At 43.5% G+C, this 26,307-nt stretch overlaps 1 protein-coding gene across 1 annotated transcript in view; it reads right to left on the bottom strand.

The window, feature by feature from the left end:
- Positions 1-587: 587 nt before the first annotated feature.
- Positions 588-26,307, bottom strand: part of LOC119403681 (dnaJ homolog subfamily B member 14) — a 59,242-nt gene continuing 33,522 nt past the window's right edge. Inside the window, exons 5-8 of the mRNA XM_037670593.2 lie at positions 11,999-12,081; positions 8,623-8,732; positions 5,730-5,893; positions 588-2,538 (exon numbers count right to left, since the gene is read on the bottom strand). Coding sequence (XP_037526521.1) covers positions 2,420-2,538; positions 5,730-5,893; positions 8,623-8,732; positions 11,999-12,081 — 476 coding nt within the window. The 3' untranslated portion in view covers positions 588-2,419. The remainder of the gene's footprint in view (positions 2,539-5,729; positions 5,894-8,622; positions 8,733-11,998; positions 12,082-26,307) is intronic.

Genomic DNA, 26,307 nt, shown 5'->3' with positions numbered 1-26,307 from the left:
CTGTGGCACTCTATTTATTTGCTGGCGGCGAAGGCGTACGCTGGGAGATGCAAATTTGTACTTGGTGTTTAATGCGTACTACCGTTTAGTGCGTAGTTATGCCGCGTTCCCGGCAGGTACGTATTAACGAGGTTTCACTGTATTTGGATTTTTTTAATGTTTACCCTGTGCAGAGTAGCAATGATGTTACTTTTTCTCTTTTTGTTGCATTTTTCTTTGTTTTGATAACTTTTTATATTTGAAATAAATCTGTTGCTTGAAATTAATGCTGCTAGAAAGACCAATTCTTCCTCTATCATTTGATACCCTAAACTTCAATTAATTTGTGACAAGAAAAAAATTCCTGGACTACCCAAAAACAACAGATATTTCCGCGGTCACAACAGTGTTAAGAATTTATCATTACATAATGCGAAAGCCTTACCAGGCCACCCAGGCTTTATCTGGTACGTAAAGTCTTGATGCAGCGCTCTGAGCTTGGGAAGAAGTGTGGCTACATTTGTGGCTACGTGCAGTAGCTTAATTGGTACCGACAGCTGCCATGTTCTCATTCTTGCTTGCATATAGTCCAAGAAGACATACAAAAATTAAACCTTCGTCATATATTTATTGATCAAAATGTGCTCGCATGCCGAACTCTTTTCAATCTACCTTCATTTTTCCATGAAAAGCAGGGCTTACGCTGCACATCAACCGCCAAAAAAGACAAATCCTAGAGCCAACAGCTACTCAATGCATGGCAAAGTGTGCAGTGCTGTCCACTTGCCTCCACTCCATGATGAATAAAAGGAGCAAAACTGGGAAAGGGAGACGGTGAGACTAAAAACAACCAAGCAAAGGCAAATGTCTCTTCTCGAGTTCTTGCAGCCGTAAACTTATTTCATGGTAGACTCCAATAATTCCTCTATTTACACGCAATGCATTCTTCACAAGCTCAACAACAGCGCACTTTATAAACAATGCGCCTTTTTTGCACGATAAGAAGCTACATCTTCTGACAATGCAGTAAAAAAGGCTGCATGCAATTGCATCCACAAGCAGATTGAACACTCCAACTGCACATAAAAAGGATGAGACAGCAGCCTCCAGATAGTACCACACCAATGTTGCAGGACCTTGCACAAAGGCAATCCCGCTCATTGATAATGCAGTATATGCTCTTTGTTATCATTAGATGCAAAGTTGCACCCTCCTGAACCTCATCGGTGCCCAACCCACATCAACGCACACACACACACCACTGTTTTCCATATACGGTCAAGCCAGCACAAGGTGTAGCTGAAGCAGTCGCACCTTGTGTTGTCTATCACTTCAATGTGACACCCCTGCACTGCACTTGCTTATGCTACACACGCTAAAAAAAAAAAAACATCGCAAGAGGTGTACATCTACAGTGACACCCAGCATGTATGAAAGTGTGGGGAGAGCAACTGCTGCTGCATCACGTCTAAAACCAACACACCGAAAATGCTCACATCTTTAAGTGCACCATTGCTTTTCTTTACCAGCTTCCCATCCCAATTTCTTTTTTACAAGAATGAAAATATACTTATGCTCAAATAGCTGAGAAAATTCTTCACCAGAAAGAAAGGTAAAAAAAAAAAAAAGCTGGCCAAAATGGTACACAATACAGCAAAGTTTAGCAACACACCAGTACTGTCATGCCTGCAAGTTATGGCAACTGCACAGCCAATGCTGCAACGCGAGATCTAATTGAATATTGTGCTCAAATGATCTCGCATTCTCCTCACACTGACTCAAATACTAACTGATAGTGTGTCATTGAGACCAGAGTCATATGCCTTATTAACAAGTGTAGCACAGACCACTCAATGCACACACCAATTGTGTACCATATAAAATTAACGACCATCAACACACAATCAATTGTGCCACATTTGAAAACCGTCACCAAATAGGTCACAAGCCAAAACCTTGATGCAGTTGTCAATGTACAAAGGCCTGTACAGTGCTCTCAGGCAATGAACAAAGTATGCACTTGAACTGGAGACTTCCACAAGGCTCTCAGCTACAGAGACCAATTGCCCTTTGCACTGTATGCCAGATGACGGCAAGAGAATCACAGAAAAGATGCAGGCAATCCAAAACTTAACATATTCACAAAAGCTCTCTTGCAATACTTTCACCATAATCAATTTCACAATTTATGTATAGTAATGTACAGCCAGCAGTCCCCTCTAACTCCATGCACCCTTGCCGAACATCCAGCAGGGATAAAAAGGCAATGAAAGAGAAACCAAAGACAAGACAACCTCTGTATGTACACAAACAAGCGCTTAGGAGGAACAGCTGGAGAAGATGTAAGGTGACGTAACAGAATAGTGGTGACTGCTTCCGTGTATTCCCGGGGGCTGACACAGGGAGGACCTGGCTTTGGAGTGCACCCACTGCAGCAGGGTCAGACACGCATGCGCGACAATTGGGCCAGCCGGTCACACGATGGCATCTGGTAATCCTGAGCCCGCTCCTCCAAGCTGGCATCTCGTAGGCTTTTGGCTCGCCAAAGCAGGCTCTCTTCTGCAAGCAGGCACCAAATAGATGATGTCAGAAAGCTTTCCATTCCAATAGTGTTGTCTTCACACAAGCACCTATGAATCCAGGGCATTCTACTACATAACTGAGACTATGCACAGACTTTCAAGAAAATTCGAAGGACAGGCAAGGTCCTCCATGCTCTGCTGTGTTGATAACACTGTTTCACTTATCTGGCATTTTAGTTATTTTCGCTTCATTTCTTGGTAAATCTTGGTGAATGGAAATCACTTAAATGGAACCACGGCTTAAACAGAACAAGTATTTTATCCAGTTCGTTTTGTATTTGGATAACAGAAAAAAAAATGCATTCGTTATTTTGCTTGACGCAAAAGCATGGCAGTAGAGCACGAGCTTCCTTCCCAGCAACAAAAACCCACTGGCAACGAGAAGGATCAGCTGCACGTCTGGCACTATTTCTCAAAGCGACACCATCGGCTTCTAGGCATTTTCTTTGTGCTTGACAAGCTAGCGTGACAATATGAAAACATCTATGGAGTTGCATGTAGATGCCACTCATTCTGATGAGAGCGCCACCAATGTACAATGCCACTGACAATACCACGCTGGCTTGGGTGGATGGTACAGTTCGCATGCAGGTGCAGGCACTGCAGCAAATGCTAGTACTTATTTCAAGCTGACATGGTCCACTTAGTACGATATGACGTTGTCTATGCTAGGAAACACCCAGTGAAACAGTGAAGTGATTCGACTCATTATTTCAAACCTTATCTTTTCACAAAAATAATGTTTGCTTTTTTTTCTTTGTTACTGTTTACTCTTTATGTAATGCCTTTGTTGGGAACCTTAAGGTGATAAAGTTAAACATGGATACAACGACATTGACAAATTCCAGAAAATTTTCTTTACAAAGAGTTTCGTTATATACCGCATATGCAGTTTCAGCATGAAAATTCAAAAAAGAAACGCTCAAATTAAACAAAGGGGGAACTGAAGGTAGACTTCACCCAAAAAATTTATTTAGTGGCAAAAAACTTATTTTGCTCTGAGGGATGGCAACACTGAATGTTTGTAATACATAAAGGAACACATGCTGCTCCATCAATGTCTGGAGAGCCTGCGACGTGGCGCAAAACATCAATAGCATCCAGCACTTGCATCAAGGAAGGCAGAGCATATGAGTCAACCTCTAAACATATATCATATTCACTGTGACCTTCAACCTTTGTAGAGATTTACGTAGTGGGGAGCTGTGGGAGGCCATGCACAGCTACAACCCCAAACTTCATTAAGCTATTCTGAGGAGGTGGAGTGAGGTGGTAGAGGAGGCCTACCGCGAGTAGGATAACCTCCCTCGCCTTCTTCTCACAACTACTTTCCCTTTAAGATGCGATAAATAAACTTGTTTCTCTCTCTCTCTCGGACACATTCCACCAGTGCTTCATCTGACATAGCCCCATACATAGTGACAATGCAGTCATGCACATGTAGTGGGGAGCTGTTGGAGGCCGTGCACAGCTACAACCACAAACTTCACGAAGCTATCCTGAGGAGGTGGAGTGAACCATCCGTTAGAAAATTTCGTGCCATAATGACGATGCATGCTCACTAGGAGGTGCTGCTACCTCCCAGGACTTAGAAGAAGCGTTAAATTTGATTGTGCTACCTCTTTGTGGAGATAAACAGAACTAATTTCTAGCTTCAGTGCATCGTGCAGCCTGAGGCGTGCAAACTTGATTTTTACCATTATTGACACTCGCTTGCAGGGGCGGTGGAAGTTGATCTCCATCTATATTGGCGTTGCTCTTTGCTTTTTAATCACCGGCGCTCAAGAGGTACTCTCGGCTTCCTTGTTTTCTGAGTTTCCTTAGAGTTCTTCAGATGCACGGTAAAGCAAAGATATGGTCGAACACACTGCCCGTTCTCAGGACACCGATAACTATTCCCACTCTGATATTTCTTTTGTTTTATGAGTGCAGACTGCGATAAGGTGCGGTGCATATACCTGTGTTTCAAGGAATACCACACTCTGAAATACTACTGAACATTTTGCAGTTCTGAGTGATGCTGACACCAAAATACTGTCCTTTAATTTTTTTTTAACAATTTTTCCTCGACTCTACACATTGTGTGCATTCAAAATCTGCAATAAAGTAAATTGACCATCTGGGAAAGCTTTTTTTCAAAAAAATTAGACTCTAAAAGGGTTAACAAAGTGCACTGCAGTGACTCTTGCAGCAACCAAACAGTGGCACTGCCAGTGTGACCGCCGGCGTAGCAGCACCCGCAAGCGGAGGTTTGAAGGCAGGAGGAAAGGACATGCCTGCGGCGGCAAGATCGCCGGCTCGAGGGACGCAGTCTCTGCTCTCTTTGTGTTCGTGTGCTCTAGCCACCTCATGCACACTTAACACGCACACACGAGCACCTACTGTAGCCAGGGCTACGTGTGCGCCATTTGCATGACGCCGCTTTGTTCTCTGTCGTCAGCGGGGCAACTACAGAAGATGCATGTGGCTGCTGCTCGCGCTAAAGTGACAAAATTTGGGACAGAATCGCTAGGTAGTCAGTGGGGGAATTTCGTTATTTCAAGGGTGTCCCCTGTTGCCTCTTTGTCACATAGAGGTCCCAAATAGATGTGCTTCTATGGAGTAACAGCAGGGAATAAAAAGCTTTGTAATATTGAAGAATTCATTGTATGAAGGTTCGTTATAGGTAGGTTTAACTATATAAACTATGATTTCTATTGCTGATGAGCCAGACGGAGCACAGTGTAAGAAGACTGCACATGTTCGAACCTACAACTGGCAAAGGAGAGCAGCTGAGTATAAACATCTGTTCTGTGAGCAAGCCCTTATTTTCAACAATCATCCCCTAGTTTGCTTAACGATCAGTAGTTAAAGAGACATACAAAATGATTGTAGCAGTACAGGTGCTATTCTACTGTTTCCCAAGACAAGTGTTTGACCTGCTAGTTTTAGACACATTGCAACACTTGTTTGTTAGCTGCAGTTTCTATCCCTGAACAAAACATTCATTCAAATGAACAAATCATTTGCTATAAGCTGTAATTACCCATTTCACTGCTTAGTGGAACATGTTTTGAGGGTAGAAGTACTGGTAAACGTCACTAGTTGTTCAAGACGTGCAATTGACCAGTCCAGCTTAGCACAGTATCTTTTTTTAGAGTTTCCTTAAAGACAAAGGCAGAAACTGACTGTAGTTCTTCTCCCGGAAACAGGAGCTCCGTAGATTCGCTATGTGGTCGGCTTCCACGTCCATTTCTATTCGGTAGATGTTGCTCTTGTGCTCTGCCATGAAGTTCTCTTTCACATAGTAAGACAGCTGCAAATTCATAGTCTTACGCTCGTACTGATGTTTCCTGCAAACAAGTAAAAAGAAAAAAGAAAGAAGGCTCAAATGTGCAATCAAGAAGGTTGTATACCACTACAGGCAGGACCAGAGGAAGAGTACAAAAAGAGATGGACCACAGTTAAGTAAACTTTATATTTAAAAGCAATCTTTTAGCCAAGCCTCAAGCAGTTCTCAATGAACCTACAAATTGTGAAAAAAGTTTCGATGGGTGCTAAGCAGCCATTTACTTCATGGGAGCAAGCTTGTTGACAGTCTTTGTGGGCGCCAATCGCTAATAAATTGAAGTAACTGAATGTGACAAGTTGCCACCTTGGAAATGACCCTTGGAAATGCCCCTTGGAAATGACCCCTGCAACAACAGTTCCTGGTGCTGCAAGAACTCAATAAAAAGAGTGCCAAGGGCTAACTTATGGGGTTTAATGTCTCAGTAATGTACTAAAGGGAGACTGTATGGCTAGTAAATACCAAAAAAATGAACTGTGTTCCACCAACATTTTTGCAGAAGCACAACATGTGTCTGCTTGGTGCACGTTGTTAAGCCTGAAATGGCAAGCGTCACATATGCAGCTGTAATCAGAAGAAGCCACATGAGCAGAGGTGGACGGACCCAAGAAAATAAGCAGAGAAGACGTGATGGCATGGTGAAGTGCGGATGTTAGGAGAGGGATGATTCTCACAGGTACCTAATCAAGTAACAATGCTGCAGAGGACTTCAAAGACTTCATATTTTGCTTACGATGCTCAGTAGGTGCACAAGGGTCTGCTAGAGCCTGCCTGACAGCTTCATGGAGCAATGGATAACTGTGAGCACACTGATACAATGAATGCTTTACAGACACTTCCCCAAACTCCTTGTACGCTTATTAAGCATCATGTGCTTTTGTAGCAGGTTTTTTTTTTTTTCTATATAGAAATATGTTTTTACATCCGTACATATCCGTACAGCACAATATCCTCTTGCAAAAATTAAATCACTATGGTGTACGTGGTATTACACTTCACTTAGTACAGAATTATTTACACCATAGGATGCAGTACGTGCGGGTGAATGATGTCACATCTAACCGGCTAACTGTCTCTTGCGGAGTCCCTCAAGGCTCTATATTAGGACCACTATTGTTTTTAATATATATTAATGACATTACCAAACTACCAGGTTCTCATGACATGATCATGTACGCTGATGATACAAACATTTTTTACAGCCAAACCTCTTATGCAAGCTGAGGCCATGGTAAACGGGTACTTATGTAACCTACAGTCATGGCTACAATCCAACATGTTTTCTTTAAATTTATCAAAAACTAGCTATATTATTTTTAGGCCAATTAATACTGCAGATTTTTATAAGGTCAACATCCAATTTGGAAGCGTAAAAATACACGAGGTTGATTGCACAAAATTTCTCGGTGTCTGGTTCCATCAGAACCTTTCCTGGAACACACGTGTCAAAGTTACCATCTGAAATTAGCAAAAGTGTAGGCTGTCTCTACAAGGTAGCTAGTCTGGTACCCGTGTGGTTGACACTGCAGATGTATTATGCGCTTGTATATTCTAAACTAACCTATTGCATTCTGGTATGGGGGACAACTACGACTAATAACTATCAAACTACAGGTACTTCAAAAGAAAGCTTTGCAGTGCATTCATGGTTACTGTGGCAGACCCCAGGATTTTTCCACTTTGCCATTGTTTCATCATTATGATTTGCTTAAAGTGAACCAAGTCTACCTTTGTCGTCTGTTGCAGCATATTAAGGCCAATCAATTACACACTCAAACATACTTTGTCTAATGATGCATACCATTTTCGAAAACAAATCCACCGGGTCCCTAAAACGCGTACTAATTATAGCAAACAAAAATTAACTTATCAGATAACTGTGGCCATTAATAAAATGTCGACAAATGTTAATTTTGATGTTTAATTGAAAATATTCAAAAAGGAAGCACAGAAATATTTACTCGACTAATAATATCATTTTCATTGTTGTATGCTTGATAACTTCTTTTTTTTGTACAGTTGCAAATGCAGCTGATTTATGCATTTATTGTGTTATATTTTCAGGTATGTTTTTGTGTTAACTGAAGTCAAACTGTACAAGGGGCCGAGGCCTTTGTCAGGCATTCAGCCTTTAGCCCTGGCTTCCTTCTTCGTTTGAAAGAAAAATAAAACTTCACTTCACATGCTGTGTCAATTTTTCCTTATTTTGCAGTGGTAACTGCTGTCCACAACATTAAATCTATTTCCCAAACAATATCATTAACTGCCTCCTAAAGCTATGACTGAGCTATTACGGATGCAGTGGAGCTCCTTAATTTTGAACACAAAAGATCTAATGGATGGATGGATGGATGGATGCGAAACTTTATTGTAAGTCCTGAGGTGCATGACTCAACGCGCAGCGGGCCGCTCCCACGTTGGGACAGTCAGGCCAAGCCCAACCGCCGCATCGGGGGCCCTCTGGACAGCCCATAGTTGAGCCCCGACATCGGGGCTCTTGACAGCGGATAGCCACTTGTCTTCATTGAAATGCAAAAAAAGTTTATAGCAATGAAGTGGCTCTCTTTACAAGCCCTATATCATACATGAGATTGCTAACAATGAATTACATGGTACCACTACACACATTAAGTGAAGTTGGCCAGTTTTTATACAGGATGAAAAGGACAGCACAGTGACAAGGCAGAATTCAGCAAGAGAGAAACAGACAAAAAAAGGGGGGAAATCACTAACGCTGTTCTGACGAGGCTGTAAGGTGGGTCTTGTACCAGGAAGCTGGACATGAGAGACATTCCCACCAACACTATGATGGGCATCATCTGCAGCAACACACTGTAACTGCTCTGTAAAGAAGTAACCATACAAATCTCAATGTTATCATTGCCACCACTTGACAACTATACTTGCACACTCCCTCATCAGTAAGCTAAGAGAGGGGCCACAATATCTGTTCATAAAAGCCAGCTATTTAATCTGAAACAGTGTAACAATTTATGTTGATAGCAGTGTCAATGTGCTTTTGCAACATCCATTCACTTTATGAAGCATGCCCAGAAATTATCTCTGCTGGGCTTGGCAGCTCATTGACCACTCGATTTTGATCCACTTCTGTGGAGGTTTCAATGCAGACATTATGAGAACTGCCAGAATCAATTCTTGGAAACTTTTTCAGAAAGCTTTTAGTGTAATTTCATGCAATCTGCTACTCATTTCTTGTGTCTGACTAAGTAGTACTCATCTTTTCCAGAGAGAATGACTTTTCTCAGTAAGGATTAAAAAGGGATTCCTTGGGCTCTCATCTTCTAAAGTAGTTCTTTAGCTGTTTTCTTCTAAAGCAGTTCTTTAGCTGTTTGAGTTGTAGTTTCACCCAAATGTCTTGACTAAGGTTGTCATTTACAGGTTCGAAAACATGGAACTAGATTCCCTGTCTGAACCAAAAGAGACCATTTATGGCATTTCTCAGAGAGGTAACTTCACCCTCAATCTAAGCACTGAGATATGAAGTCTTTTTTGCTGCAAATGCAGCTTGCTGAAAATGGCACGGCACGAGCACTCTGTTGCTTTCATCAGATGGTGTCTCAGTGGCGGTTCACACCCGGCTTCTGTTTCTTTCTGCTACAGACAGAAAACAAGCTGAAAACAAAAGAATGCCTTATTTGATAGGTTAATGGTGTCCTCAAATTTATACCATAGCAGAAAATAGAATTTCAGAACTTTCCTAGAAAAGGCTATCCAGACTTCCAGCGGAATACGTTTAAACTAAAATCACACAAGCTCAGTTAATGTCTGGCTTGTTATGAAAGGCACAGTGCATTAACATTACTCCTCTTCAGGAATAGAGCAGCAGCATTAAAAGAGGAAGAGCCCAATTTTTCTGGCAATGCTTTCACAGTTATTTCTTTCCTTGCCTTTTGAAACTGGATTTCATACTGTTTCATGTTATCCTTGCTAGAATTTGCCACTCATTACAACTGCCAAGGCACACACTGTTATAATCCACACTTACTGGGTCACAAAGCATCAAGGATAAAAAAAAACGCGTTAGAGGCAAATTATTTTAAGGAATTTTAAATATTTTCACAGTCCCTAAATATACCATTAAATATTTTTATGGTACATTATCACACTGTGTGCAGCTCTTAGAAGCCTGCATTGTATCACTGTTTGTTTGTCCATGTTTCTTAAAATTTTACGCTGCTGTTCTCAAGATCTTAGACGCCTACTTTAGCAAAAGCTTGCAAAAAACAGAAACATGCACACTTAACATAGTGGATGTTTAGTTTAAAATATCCTAACAGTCTTTTTTTCTTTGTACAAAAGCTTTCATAGCTAATAAACAGTAGCATTTAGCATCATAGCAGCAAAAGACATGAAAACTTATGGGATAATCACTATTACATTGAACTAAATTTCTTAAACTAACCTTAATTATTGTCTCTAGGGGCATGTCAACCAATAATCAAAGCCTAACCTCTAACGAGTTCTGCGCATCACAAGTTTGAACAAATATTGACTCAGAATGTACTGCACAATGCACCTATGTTCCAGCTAGCATCTTCTGAACAACATTTTCGCCTGCACGGAAACAGAAGTAGAATGACAGTGCTTTTTCTTGTTGATTTTTAACTCCTTTAAAGGGGCCCTGCAACATTTTTCCAAGTAAACAAAGAATGACCTCAAAATTGCATTTTACTGCCTCACAGATCTCCTGCTGCGAAAATTCTTAAATTCGTCAAGCATAAGCAGTGTTACAGGTAGTTATCACAGGCCTGACAAGTGTGCTGGAGGGGGAGTATGACATGGGGACAAGAAATTACATTAGTGCCCGTCATGGCCTTGAGAATTTTCCCCTAATTCTTTGTGTTGGCTGCCTATTCCAGTTAGGATGAGCACAGTGCGTGTACATGGCAGCACCCCACAGAGGCCATTGTACGTAAATGACTATAAATAGTACTACTAAGGCACTATATGCCCAACAAAGCAGAACAAGTGATGTGCAACTGTTGTGCTAAAGTATGGCCAAGCTACATGAATACTCAGTATGGACTGCCATTGTCCGGCGTTAGCTTGACCATACGATCATTATACAAATCTAGATTGCACATTTTTAAGTGGTTTCAATTAGTTAAATGCCAAGAGATGCATGACAAAGTGTCCAGCTCGTGAGACGCGTAGAAGAGAGCTAGCGTGCACTGGCATGCGTATCAGTGGTTTTGGAGACAGCGATATGCATGGGTAGGTAGTGTCGTAGAGGGCTCAGCACACAAGTGACAAATTCAGGCACATAGTGTTTGAAAGAGTACATGCATAGTACACAGGCTGCTGCCTCACATGGATGTAGGAGGAAAAGAAACATAAAGCAGATGACAGTTGATCCAAGACCCGAAGTGCAAAGATTTAATTTTTTGGTGTTTCTGAACATAAAGGCATACTCAAAACAAACAAGACAAATATTACCGAGGATATTTTCATGATCATGAAATCAGCCACAATGGTCACGACAGTCCCTCCGGCTGCAATACAGTAGGTCCTGCTTGTTGTATAGTTTGCCAAGAGGGGAAGCAAGTTATTTTTGTCTGTTGTAATGCCCCTGCTTTGTGCAGTGCGATAATATTTGGCTCACATGTTTACATGAGCCTTTGACTACAGATAAGCAGCATTTTAAGGTTATGTTCAAAAAGTGATGCAGAGGCCCTTGAACAGTGTCTCATTGCTCTGGATGTTGGAGAAACCCTTGTTGGAGAAACCCTTTGCCTTCATCCCTTTGGGAATTGGGAGCTCAGAATTGCTCTGAATCTTTTTTGCCAATTTTATTTCAACCCGGAGACCTACTAATTTGCCCTTTTCTCAAAGTACATCAGAATATACTACGCTTCATCTACATATAATGCACATTACTAATGTCTCCACATCTAGTTACTGCTGATGTTGCTTACAGGCAAAATATACCGCTCTTTACGAATTTGGTGGAATCACTATGCTCATGAAGCTGAAGGAGTAACATTAACACCAAATAAAAGAAAAACAACTGCAAATGAATAAATAGCAGGTGACAGACACTCACATTATGCTGTAACATTTAAAAAAGAGAGAAAAAAAAAAGACTTACATCTGCATGTGCCTCTGCTGATGCATGGCCATGCTGCTGCCTTTGATGCTGAAAACGTGGACCTCTTCGTACATAAACATTGCCTGTGTAGAGAAAGAGCAATTCTGAGAAACTTACTTAAGGGACTGAAGAAAAATCAACTAGTGGAGGGCAAAATAAAAACGCATTAACAACTGCTCCTTGGCTTAGTCGGCATCTTGCTAAGAGACACACTTGCTGCAAAGATGGCACACACTAAACAACACAACCTAAATCTGAAGAAAAATGGCGCGACGCATTTGCCCAAATACTGTGTGTGCACCACATTTCAGTCCGGACAGAAACATAAATCCAACCACATGCGTGTTAGTGGAAAGAAATTTTGGTTTGTTTGTGCGTGTGTGTGAAAGAGAAATTCTAGCTGTAAAGTAAGTGATGCAACAGTTTTGTTATTTAAAACAGCGACAAGATTGTTTGACCACTGATCATCTCAAGTATTGGAATTAGCTTGAATATGTGTCTATGCCTGGTTCTGCGCCATTAGTTGGAAGTACGTTAATGTTGTCGTCAACGCGTCTTTCTTTTTTCTGTCTGTCCTCTTTACAAGGAATTCCTCACTGCGAAGAAGGGAATAAATAAGACAGTGAAACTGCATTAAAGCCACGAATTCTACATGACTAATATAATAAATAACAGGGCCAACCAACTGATGGGGATGAATGTCTCAAACAAATCCTTGGGCAGATAAGACACAGTGTTGTACAGAATGGCGTTCCAAGGAATGACGTCCCAGGAACTAGTTCCTTTTTGGAGGAATGGAGGAACGGCACAGTTCCATTTAGTATCGGTGGAACTGTAACGGTAACTCGTTACGTTTATGTGGGAACGGCAGAGGGAATGGCGTTCCTTCTGTAAACATTCCTCGGCACTGAAAGGCTCACGCACGCAGCCCATCGTGCAGAACAGAGCGGATGGGCGACCGCGTGAGGTACAAGAATGTATCACTCGCCTGTCACTCTACGCTGCATCTTGTTTTTCACTTCAAGGTGCCCGCTGGGGGCGCAGAGAAGCGTGCGATGCCGGGACCGACTATACATGCGGGAGGAACAGCAGATTTTTTTTTTCTTTTTGTGTGAGCCATTGTGACAGCAATGAAGGGCCGTTCTGGAGTGTAGACACACCTTGCAGAACATTTACTTGACATTCGAGACTCATCGAAACTCATAGTAAAGCCGCTGCCAGGAAACGGCGCGCTATTTTTTAAAGACGATAGTCTTTCTTGGGAAACGCAGAAATTTCGGTTTGTCTGTTTGTCTTTCTGTTTGTCTGTCTGTCAGCCAATTCAGCCACAAGGCCAAAGTTTAACCACTTTCTAAATGCCCAGCCATCTTGAACTGGTACGGCAGTCCATACTTGTGAACATTGTCAATCAAAAAGCAAATATTACGCATATCTAAGGCGAAACATCAATATGTAAGTATTAGGTGGTGTGTTCCTTTACTAGAAAATACATAGATAAGTAATTCTAAAGACCCTACTGTTTCTTAGGCTGCACTGAAAATGCGACACTATGAGGCAGATGCGGCGGTTCAACATAGAGGAGGAGGACTTGTGTAGGGCCGGCACTAGACTATCGTCTTTTGACGACATTTGCAGCGAAGTACGCAGATACGCAGGCAATTTTTTACCTCGGTGACTTTCTTTCAGCCAACTCGAAAGTAGTTTTGTGTGCGGGCGTCCCCGTGGCCTTGTCGGTATAGGGACAAGTGGGGAAGCCGACTTACAGTTGTCGAGGCGCCTGCGCGTGGTTTCGTGGAGTCCTCGAACGGCACAAATCATCGTCGCGAATCTGGTGTTTGACATGCATGGGGCAGAGGCAGGCCCGTAACCAGAAATATTTTTCGGGGGGGGTGCCCACTTGCTGAAAACCTTGACTATTTGAGACAAACGCCTAATTTTATTATTTACTTCAAAATTTCGCGGGGGGGGGGGGGGGGGGCTAGGGCACCCCCCCCGGCTACGGGCCTGGGCAGAGGAACCAATCACAACGCTAGAGGTCGCGTAAAGTGAGCAAAGCACCAATGTGCTAACCACCGAAAAACTGCGCGGTGGCTTCCCCCTGCGCATGAATGGTCTTGGGCCCCAACATTATAACGGTGGCGAAGCTACACTTTGATTCTATCCCTTGGGAGTGAATGGCTTACCGTGTGCAGCATACGCTTCTGACGTTTAATTGGCTTTATGTCCGCACGCTTGCCGAGTGCGCAGCTTCGGCCCAATTGCTGGGAATGTTTTTCTCGTTGCGTGGTATTTAGCAACTGGCTTGATGCTATCTTTAGTATCTCGTGCATGCCCCGCCGGCAGCTATCGGCAAATTCTTTTTACATGTGGTTGCACGGATGGCGGGGAAGAGGAGCGAAACGCAGTGGACGCTGTTGCCGCAGTGGCGCCTGTCCGGTGCTTTCGATGGTTGCGCATGGGCAGGAATACCTTCAACATGCGAGTTATCTCTGCGGCTATTGGTCTATAATTTTGATTATAGTTCAGCTCGACAGCCACCTGACCGATAGCGTCTGTCCCGCAATAAACGATACTCGTACTACATCCAGAGCTACATTCTTGTTGCACCCACTGAGCCTGCCCTCGGCTGTATACGACCTCGGTCGACTTTGTTCCTATGTGTGTACAACACGGCAGTACCCTCAAGCGCTCGATGAAAGGACTCTACAACATTGGTAACGAAGTGCTGACGAGAAAACAGGTTCGTCTGTCGGATACCAACATCGAGATGCTACTCTTGCCGAGTGCGAACGAGAGACTTCACTAAGCTGCGAATGTGTATCCTGGACATTAGTTTCTACTCACATGGCAATATTGAGTCAGCATTTGTTAAGCGCCATGTATTGTTCCTTTCGATGCTGTTTCCTGTGCAGAAATTTATTTATATTGATGCATGTGTGGAAATTTTTGGTTGAATATCTGAAGAGCAGTATTCTGACTGCGCATTTGAAGACTAACGTGGAAGGTGCCCCATGTGTTGCACTTGTAATAGACGAGCATGAAAGTTGTAGTTAGACACGTCTGTAGTGTGGCTGATGGTCTATAAAAAAATCGTCAAGGAGCGTTTCTTTAGAGTCCTTTTATCTACATATTACCTGCTTCCGGCGATGTCAAATTTGTAAGATCTGTGTAGCTTGATGTGAACTTTAAAATGCTTACTTCACTTCGCCTCAGGATTATCCGGCAGTGACCGTCACTATATTTTGAATAAAAATTCAAATGTAACGCTAATGTAATGACACGTTCCAAGTTTCAAAATGCTGGAACGAGTTCCTTTCTCATTAGAGGAACTTATAACGGGAACTCGTTCCTGTTTTAGAGGAGCGTGTACAACACTGATAAGACACTATCAGATGGCTATAACCTGATGAAACCAACAGATAATGAAGTTAAGGAAGGTATAGGAAACATTATTTGTATGTTTTAACAGCAGTATAGTAATTATGACATAACTACATGGAAAGGAACAAAAGTGCGCGAAAAATCAACTTGCTGCAGGTAGGGACCAAACCTACAACTTTCGGATAATGCGTCCGATGCTCTACCAATTGAACTACAACGGTGCTCACTTTCCCATCCTTTCCCATATATCAGATGGCAGATCGTCGGGGCAGAGTCCTTGAATTTCTGCATAGCCTGGCGTAGAGCGGTGATTGAGTTGTCGTGTGTGCATTTCCAGCGTCTTTTCAATCGCCGTGGCTTCCGAGAATAGTTCCTGAACAGTCTTCGGTGGGTTTCTCATCAGCTCAGAAAAGAGCTCCTGCTTTACTCCTTGCATGAGGAAGCACACTTTCTTCTCAGACATGCCAGGGTCTGCGTGGCGGAAAATGCAGGTAATTTGTTCCGTGAAGAACGTGACATTTTCGTTGGAAAACTGGACACGCGTTTCAAGCAGTTTCGGCCCTCTCTTTGCGGATGGCACTAGTGAAGGTAGCCAAAAACCTGCTTCGGAAAATGTCCAATGATGTTAGGGTGGACTCTCGGTTCTAGAACCACGTCCTAGTGGCATCTTCTAAGGCGAAGTAAACATGCAGCAGCTTTTCTTAATTGCTCCAATAGTTGAAAACGTCAACCCGGTCATATGCTTTCAGCCAGCTTTCCGGATCCTCACACGATGACCCACAGAACTTCGGCGGCTCCCTGGGCTGCTGGAGCAGGAATGATATATGCCGCCCAGCTGCTGTCATCGTGGCAGTTAGCTTTGTCATCGTGGCTCTTGTATTGTCAGGTAGGGGTCTGAACTCCAGTTGTAAACCTTGACCCCTGCGGCGAGCTCGTTGCTGCAGGAGAGCTTCAGTGTCTTCGTCTTCACGCTTTGAGCTTAGTTCCTAGCTTTTCGTGGGCATCCGGAGCATGAAGGAACCAGCACGTCCACCACATGTCACGTGGTTGTGACACTGACGAAGGCAGCAGTCTGCGTGTTCAAGACTAAACATTTTATTTGGGCGAACTTGCGCCCAGAAAATGAAAAGAAAAAGTGCAAGCAGTTCACACTGTGAACTGATCGTGGCATGAACAGTCATCGGCCGTCGAGTAATCTGATCTGCGGTTAGGTGTGTCAGTATTTATACATGCAGCATCGAACATACGAGTCTTAATTGCTGGTGGCCGCGCTAGCAGAATAAGCTCAACTGTTCGCGTTTGTGCGCTCAAGCCCATCAGACAATTTCAAAATAACCTGGAAGGTTCCCAGACAGTCGGGCGCGGTTTACGAAAGGCAGTGGTTATACGTGTAATGGACTGGTTACATGGAAATACAAAAAGGAGCGTGCGTCGCAATATTTCATACATGGGGCAAGTGTTAAACATTTATCTAAATCTAATCATGCAGATTTTGCACTGTGCCTACATCAGAAAATGCCTGCTTTTGTAGAAATCAAACACACATTGTGTCTTCAGCAGCCACCATGGCAGGTACTCACAAGATACTAAAGTCTCCAATGCACAGTGAAATTTCACTTCTAGTATAACTGCCACACCTTTTGTCTGCACACCTGAAGTGCTACAGCTTCATTATGGCCAATAAACAAATGAAAACTATTCAAGATGTAAGAATTCATGGACCCTTTACTGTTCTGAAAGCAACTAAACAGAGGTCTCTAAGATGTGTCACTGAATAAAAGTTGTTTCATTAAGATCCTTAACATAAATGAAAGTTAAGGCACAAAAAGTAGCCAACTGAATGCTGTTTTAGGGCATAAATTATCAAAAAATAATTCATTAATTCTAAACCAGCAGACAAAGCAGTTGCACTGCAAAACACAGGATACAGTGCTGACCTGCAACCAATTTCTAAAGACGTAGTTTTTTTATGCTGCAAAGAAAAGCTCATCATCAAAAGTGTTTATAGTTGCAGCAGTTACTCCCAATAGCACATGGAAGCTTTGTAAACAAACCTTCTCAATTTCAGCGATCTCAAAAAGCAGGTGTCCCAACACCTGCACCACTGAAAAGTGAAAGCAGTGCCAAAATCCTGCCTTGCAAATTAAGAAAGCAATAAATGGCAGCTTTAACCCAAGTGAGTGCTACTTTCATTAACTCTTCACATATTCACCTTTTTAGATACTTCTGAATATATAAAAGATGCTGCAATAAATGCGTATAGGTGTATAGACATTTTGCAAATTTCTGTTGCCTTCAAAAAAGGTGATGTCTAAAGCGTGGTGTCTAAAACATGGTGTCTATGGCATGTTCCTGGTCTTAAATTTAAATGGCTTCTGGCACATGCACTTAGCAGAAGTATTGCTTCCAAGATGTGTTTCTGTCAACCAAAGAAAGTTGTCACTGAGGTGTGTCACACCACCATCAGTACACAGGGGCGGATCCAGGCGCTTGCTTTGGGGGGGGCGGTTGGTTGTTGGGGAAGGGGGGGGGAGAGGGGGGAGGGGGGCGTTGCCCAACTTTAAAACTTCACGTTAGTAACCAAATGTATACATCTCATTTTCCACGGAGTTAAGCACGCAAGCAGCCGTTTCGGCATTAACATTTGTTTTTAATGCCCCCGATACCTTTAAACGAATCTGCCGTGCGGGCGATAAAAAAACGACAAAAGAAACAACGAAAATTGTGCGTCTTAAAACAAAAGATATTCAGCTGGATGTAGTTTACATGTAGCCACCAACTTACGATAATGTTTACATCGTTTAGACCGGCTGGTATAATAACAGCCGGTTGAAACAGCATGGACAACCACCAGGCAAAAATAATTAATTACTCACACTTAGCTGATCATTGCAAAAGAGTGTCAAATTTGTGAGCCAGTTTGGCCTGATTCAAAGATGTTCTTTGCTTACAGAAACAAAATTGCACGTAATATAACAGAAGCCTTACATATCAGGAGACGTTCAGATAACTGCGTAAGCGAGCCGTAAAGCTTACTAACGAAGAATTTTCCCGTGGCAGTGTCACGTGATTATTTTGTGGTTTTTGTAGACAAAATACTTTATTTTGCAAATTGGTTGTACAATGTGATACCTTTTTTTTGTATGGCCTTGCTCACGTGCGCTACTAGAGTTTGCATATTCATGTAACTGCCTTTCCGCAGTAAACTGAGCAACGAGTCGGCGCTTGTCTGGTCCCTTGCATTCCATTCTCGTTCATTGTCTTTGGGTTGGCGCTGCCACTTAATGAATGAACAGTATTGGTTTGATGAAGAAGAAAACGCATATTTCCGCTAAACATTGGGGAACACGTATCAGTGTTGTTGGTAAGAGGAGGGTGAAAGAGGGAAGGGCAGGCCACCTGCTCGATAAATGAGTATTCCCACAACGGCGAGCTCTAGTATTCCTTGAACGTAGTTTCGGAGTAAGCCTCCCTTTCTTACCCCGCCCCCTCCTCCCCATTGCCTTTTTTTCTGGCCGGTCGTGTTGCCAGAAAATGCCCTTTCTATCTCCGCAGCCTAAGGACGGTCAAACGGAGCTTTCGGAGTCGCGCTCGATTATACCCCGCGCACGTGCTCTCGGAGGCTTGCTCGGTACTTCGGCGAATATAATTCACAGCACCACTGCCTGCCTTCCTTCTTTTTTTTTTTTTTTGGACCAGCCGCTGAAGGTTGACTAAAAGGTAACTTGTTCTGCACGCTTTGTGGGACCACGGCCGAGCTAGACTGCACGTGCGCGCTCAAGCGCGCACGTGCAGTCTAGCCCGGCCGTGGTGGGACGAAAGATGCCAGTTTGAATGACACAGAACAGACTCCTGTCTCTGAGAAAAAGATGGGAGAATTTGAAGACCCCTCGCTTTGCTGAAGAGCTGATGGCCCTGGGAGTGGGGAGGAAACTTTAGCTCGCTTCCATAAAGGCAGCAGTTGCTTTAGCAAAATAGTTGAGGCTTGTGCTCGTCGGTGCCTATTTGAAAGATGCAGGACGCAGAAGAAATCTTTTCTAGAAAGCCTGTTTCGCTCTTAACAAAAGCGCTGGGCTGTGTGAGGGGTGCTTCCCTAGTCTCGGATTGGGATGGACACAGCGACCACCTGAAAAAATTCTACGTTCTGAAAAATGGCCTTCGGTGAGGTGAAAAGCGGGGGGGGGGGGGGGGGGGGGGGGTTGGGTTGGCTTATAGCTTTGGGGGGGGGCGATCGCCCAATCGCCCCCCCCCCCCCCTGGATCCGCCACTGTCAGTACATACATGCTTACGCCTACATCATGGCTTGCGCCCACTGCCCTTAAAACCACACTTCTGCATGTGCTGGTGCAGGAGCATCACATGCAATTTCAGTGTGTTCACGATCAGAAACATGTTGCCAATTTACCCTAGCCATGTAGAGTTGGAAAGTGCAGCTCCCCTGTGTCACTTGTCCCGTTAATGGGGACTGCAATCGCCGGGCGGATTCTAAGGGCTGGCGTCACGGCCCTCCGAAAACGCACCACGGAAGCGCGGACAATTTAGAGTTGGTCCTTTGGTGCGCCAGCGAACGCCGGTTGTGGTCCAAAGACCGAGTCAGAGCCGAGAGTCGATAACACAAACGAAAACGAAATATATTCTCAGTTAAGGCAATACAAATAATACAAACACATGCACACTCGGCTGGTACCGGTTACAACTTCACAATATAACTCAGATGGTGTTTACAACGGGAGCTAGACAAACAGATCACACGCTACAAATGCAATCGCATGCATTACAACTATTCAATGACCGTTAAAGTCCTGAATATACAATGGCGTATCCAGTCCGCAATACTTGGACGGTAATCGAATGCTTCTCTTCAAGGAAACACTCACGCCAGCTCCAGCGTTGATCGTCGTAGCTCAACCGTCGTCGTGACTTGTCACGGCTCACACGGTGTCGTCATCGGATTCTTCCAAATCGACGATCGACTGACCGCACACCATCATAAACACGTCTTCTTTGGCTAACAGAGCCACACATAGCATAACTTCATCATCACCGGGCCGACTGACTCACTCCCGTCTCGACTGTCTCGACTTCTTCACTGACTTCTCGACTCCTGTCTGCACTACCCCTTGACTGCTCGTCGTCGCATGCTTTTATCCCTTCTCCCCTGGTTTCTAGAAGCATCGGGAGTGTTCTCCGGCGCGTAGTACAGCTAAGCCTGGGGAAAGGGCGAGAGCTTTCTCGTAGGTTCGAATCGCGGCGGCATTGCTCGGGGATGCGTCCCCCATTCCTTCCAGAAACATCCAGGTTTTGCCGGGCGTTTGATCGCGTGGTCTGCGTCTGGCTCCAGTGGGTGAGGAGGATGCGGCACGCCGGCGTCTTTTGATGCTTGTTTTTTCGTTGTTCGCGCTTCTTGGTCGCGCGGCTCGCGCTGTTCTGTCTCGTAGCTGCTTGAAAGCGGCTGCGCGCGCGCTTTATAACACGCTAATTTGTGACACCCTGTAAGAGCACAACCTAAATCCATACAAACAAGCACCTAACCATAATATTTCCACGGACAATGGCAATGCTCGTCGCCATAGCAGTGAGGGCTGCACACAAGGGTTGTTTCACTACAACACATGAAGGCAGTGTCACTTTTCTACTCACAACATTGCACATTAAATGCTATCAATATTTTAAAAGCTTATCACACAGAACAATGTACTGCATTTTTGTATATATAAAGGCCCGGGAGCCACGTACACTAATGGGAGGCCATGTGATTGGGTCTCCTACTTGTTTCATGTTTTTACTGAGTGGGGCACCATGTGTCATTGTCCACAACCCATTGCTTTCAGTCAATATGACACAGTCTTCCCAATGGTAGTGCTACCATTGATCGATGCTCTGAATGATTGTTTGTCCCTTTAATCCTACCCGATACTGCGACGCTTGCACCTTTGCCATCAACATCACCAGCCAATGACCCCCTCTTCACTCATATGGTCGCTGACAAACACTTAGTGTGCAGTTGATTTGTGCCTTAACCTTGCTTTTGCTAGCTTTGCTTGTGCCTACACAAACTTTGTGGCTTAGGAATTTCATTTGTGAAACACCTGGCACAACGCAGAAAGCGTAGAACGCTGCATGCAAGGACGTGGGAGCAGTACCATCAGGCAAGATACTCCGTGCCATTCCTTCAAGAGGAAGCCATTGCTTCCATGCTGTGAGTAGTTTTTTGTTGCAAGTGCAACTCTATTGCAATCTAGTTTGCATACAAAGTGAAGCAAAACCTCATTCTTGTCTATCACAAAACCAAATCCATATGCAGAGCTTTTTGTGCCATCTTTCCAGTTCCCAAAGTAGGTCAACGTTATACTTTTACATGACTGCCAAACTTCAAGTGATGTCAAGAAACCAATCAAATACAATTCAAATTAGATTGGAGCAAGCCAACCCAAGGACCACTCCTGGCTGCTGCTGTGTGAATGGCTTAAGTAAGTGTCATATGCATAGGTGGGCAAACTCACTGATGAGTCGACTCACTCAGATTCACTCAGACTTGGATCGGGCCATGAGTCTGAGTGAGTCTGGGTGAGTAATATTTTGGCGAGTTTGAGTCCGAGTAAGTCTGGTTGAGGAAAATTCTAGTGAGTCCGAGTCTGAGTGAGTATTAAGTGCAAAATATATTTCTTGAGCGAGTCTGAGTGAGCTCCATCTTTTATTGCCGACCAAGGTTGTTATCTACACATCTTCAGCATTATTATGAGCGTTATATCGGCTTACGTTTATACCCAAGTCTACTCACACATACCTCAATGCACTAGCATTCATGTGCCACTTCAATATTAAAGATCAAAGGCGTGAGTTGGGGGGGGGGGGGGTCAGTGCCATGACCCCCCCCCCCCAAACTCTTTCACGGGAAGTTCTTGATGAAAATATCTTGTGTGAGTCACATATTTCACAAAAATGTCTTTACTGGATTGAAATCACTGATAACTTGTATTTGAAGGGACAAGATCAAAAGGCGTATAGTAGAGGACCGATTATGAGAGATACTGGCCTTAAAGAGCATTGATACCATGATTAATTTTAGCAGCTAATTTTAGATATCAGCTAATTTTACGCTAACGGACTCATGAGTCGACTCATTCAAGCTCACGCAGACTCAGGTCAAGCCGCAAGTCCGAGAGTGAGTGAATCCAGCTGAGTAATATGTTGGCGAGTTTGAGTCCGAGTGAGTGAAAAAAAAGTTTAGTGAGACTGAGTCCGAGTGAGCCCTCAGAGCAAAAAGTATTTCTTGAGTGAGTCTGAGTGAGCTCCAATTTTTTTGCTGACCTATGGTTATATGTACCAAAATATTAAAATTTACTACATACCTTGAATGCTTTGAATGGTTATTTGGCCATTTTATACAAGGCTTATAACTGACAAGAAAGTCAATGACCGTTTGCTACATTTGACTGTTCATGAAACCTACAAGCCAGCAACCTTCAGCCCTTGGAAACACAGTTACATGCATACTAATCTCTCTGAGTTGACTTCACATTCTTTGCCTTCGCTCAACTTCACCTGCCTACTGTGCTGCAGCAATTTTTTCTAGGTACTGTCTAAAATACTATCACTGCGCAAAAGAAACAGACTGCTTACGTCACAGTGTTTATTAGCTGTTGGGCATTCTTGAATATGCAATGAATTTTTGTGTTCAAGAGATAAATTCAAATTTAAAGTATTAATAATGTATAACATCATAATTTACTCTTACAGTAAGTAAAGCACGTGATGCACGCAAAATAGCTGGACAATGCTTCTCAATGAGGTCCAGCCAGCTAATGGAAATGTCTTATAAAAGTAGCACAATATCCTTTAGGATATATACCCCACAAACTTCTAAGCACTGTGATAACATACGGCCAAACGACATATATATCTGCAAATTTGACATTAATTAGCCGTCACTACAGCTGTTGTGAAGTTAACTCCATGAGATGCCTGAAGCCTGATGCGTAGTACTACCAGAAGGACAAGTTAAATGATGGCATTATTGACAAATTATTCATAATTAATTTGCATTAGAATAACAGAAAGTTGAGCTAGTTGGTAAGGATTTATCATGAAAGAGGGTGGGCGTGCAGATTACCGATGGCTGTGTGAATGAAGTCATAAGGGGAAGAACCAGCTCTTCATAGCCAAAAATCAACAAAATTATGAATATTTAAAAATAGTAGTGCTGGATTCTCTACACTTAAAGAGTTTCGGAAAATTTCTAACACTGACCACAGCACTTAAAAGGCATACAAATGTACCCAAATGTATGATCGCTATGCAAGAATGGAGTGTATGCAGCATGGCTATTATAGCCATCTTAGAAAGCTTCAGAGACTAAAATTGATGAAAAAATATATTGTCTTGTTTTTACACAAGAAATACAATCAAAGAAGTTGATCCAGTAATGAGCACACGTGACATGAGACAGTGCCACAATTTGTCATGCCATGCACTTCCTCTGCTGAGGCAATACCACTGCATGTTATTGTAGCAATGTGTTTTTCTTAGAAACTGTGACCTTTGAGAAAGTAAGTTATCCGTTTGCATGCTCAGAATCCAAGATGAATTCTGAGTTTGTGTCAAACTAAGACCTAAATATTGAGAAATAGTGTGGGAACCTAAGGACATTTAGGTATGATGTAGGCTATCAGTTCCCCTCATTTCATGTAGATGACAATGATAAAGCCATAATGCAAGATCTACTGTCAATTCAAGAGTTTCAATGCCTAAAGCTGGAAGGTTTCAACAGACATACAAGTTGGACCATGATAGGTGATGACAGCAAATAAGTTTCCACCAAAACTCCCAAGTTTTCCCTGTTTGTGTGAAATTGATGATTAAAGGGACACTAAAGGCAAATATTAAGTCGACGTTGATTGTTGAAATAGCAGTCCAGAAACCTCGTAGTGCTGCTTTTGTGCCAAGGAAGTGCTTATTTTGAAATAAAATCACGTTTTTAGTGTTCCGCATCGCGTTAGCTCGCTTCAAATCTCCCGCCTGAAAATACGACTTTCAAACGTCACTGCTGCCGTGCCCAACGTTGCCCGTTTTTACTGCGCAGCCGCCGACACTAGTAGCAGCCGAGCGGAAGTAGCGGGACCCACAGTAGCAACAACGGCGCTGCGGCAAAGACTTGCTCGGATGGGCACATTCAAAGCCTTCACCAAGTTGCGGTTGGTCTCGTAATCCTCAGTACAAAAGTGCAGCGAGCACACACGCAGAGGTTTTGAATGTTTAGTACACTGGCGCAATGGCATGACACTAAGCCACTTCGAGCGTAAGGATTCATTCCGCGGCACCCAGTGAAAAGACACACCGGTTTCCTTGCTGCAGCACTGGCGTTGTGCACCATTCGGGCATCCGGCAATATCACACGCATGCGGCATTTTGTCGAACTTTCTGTCAGAGCGACTTTCACGAGCGTGCAAAACACGCACGGCAGTACGCAATCCCGAAACTACCACTGAGACGGGCGAGGCGCAGTTCGGCGAAAACGGAACCTTTGAACCACGCGCGCCGTTCCCCATGGCAACGCCACGGAGGTTTTGTTTTCCGTGAATCAAGCGGAAACGAACAAACAGCATTTTATTACGTCTTTTGATGCTCGGAATCTTCTTTTTTTACTGCTGCTAGTTTGATTACTAGTGATTTATTGTAGGCCGACTTCCATAAGTCATCGGGATCACTTCGAAAATGTCCCACTCGTGGCGGTCATCATGTGATACATTTAGCTTAATTTCTCGGTAAGTAGGGCACTGCTGTTGATAATATTGCCGTCTTAGAAGTTGTCATACATTGGGCTTTCACTCTGACATAAATTGTTATTTGCCTTTAGTGTCCCTTTAAGGCGACAGGCAACAGAGCTATTCAGTGCAAAGTGCACACGACAATGCCATTTGAAGGTGCTGCATAGTGTCTCCTTCTCATAAAGAACATCCTGAAGAGCATTAAAAAAATCTATTTGGTACATACAGTACCACACCTGACTGATGCGACTTGTGAATTGGTCATAGCGATACGCAAGCAAGCCCTGAATTGCGATGTCAACCTCAACAATGGTTCACCTTTTAACAATGTAACTCTAAGCTGCTTGATTTCTGCCCAGGAAACACAATTTTTTGTTCTACGGTTCCAAAATACTGTTAACTGTGAACGTTGTGACTGAAGTGCTAGAGCAAAAGGCCCTTGCAAACATCACACCTGCCCTAAAATTGATTGCTTTCACATTCTAAATGTGGACAATACTGAGAGGCTTATGCAGATCCCCGACAAAAGATAACTTGTCAACATTTTAAATTTACTGTTTCTCAGGGTCGCAGCAACGTCATAAACCGTCTGAATGATTCGCTGTAAGGTTTTTTAGATGCCGGCGATCATACTGGCACTTGTAATAACTATATGATGCATGCATAGACAAAATGTGCCATGTCCCGTGACAGCTAGCCCTTCCAACTCTTAGTATTGCCCCGTGTCTTATATTTCGTGAGTTGAAGCTTCACCGCCGACTAAGCCAGCGGGACTTCTGCAGCCAGTCGAACCACCTCACCTGGCCGTTCCAGCAAATCGGGATGGACCTACTGGGGCCGTTCCCGACGTCGACTTCCGGCAACAAGTGGATCGTCGTAGCGACTGACTACCTCACCCGCTACGCCGAGACAAAGGCCTTGCCCAAATGCAGTGCCGCCAAGGTAGCCGAGTTCTTCGTGGAGAACATCGTCTTGCGTCATGGCGCCCCAGAGGTCCTTATCACAGACAGAGGTACAGTAAAAGCTCGTTAATGCGGATTTCTAGGGACCGGAAAAAATGTCCGAATTAACCGAATGTCCGAATTATCGAATGGTCGAAATAAACATGATAAATGCAAGAGTTTTCTCAGCATACCTTTACTTTACATGGTAATCGCGAAT

The sequence above is a fragment of the Rhipicephalus sanguineus genome, chromosome 1, assembly GCF_013339695.2.
Source record: "Rhipicephalus sanguineus isolate Rsan-2018 chromosome 1, BIME_Rsan_1.4, whole genome shotgun sequence".
Classification (NCBI taxonomy): domain Eukaryota; kingdom Metazoa; phylum Arthropoda; class Arachnida; order Ixodida; family Ixodidae; genus Rhipicephalus; species Rhipicephalus sanguineus.
The sequence above is the reverse complement of the archived record's forward strand: the minus strand, read 5'-3'. Positions and strand labels throughout refer to the sequence as shown.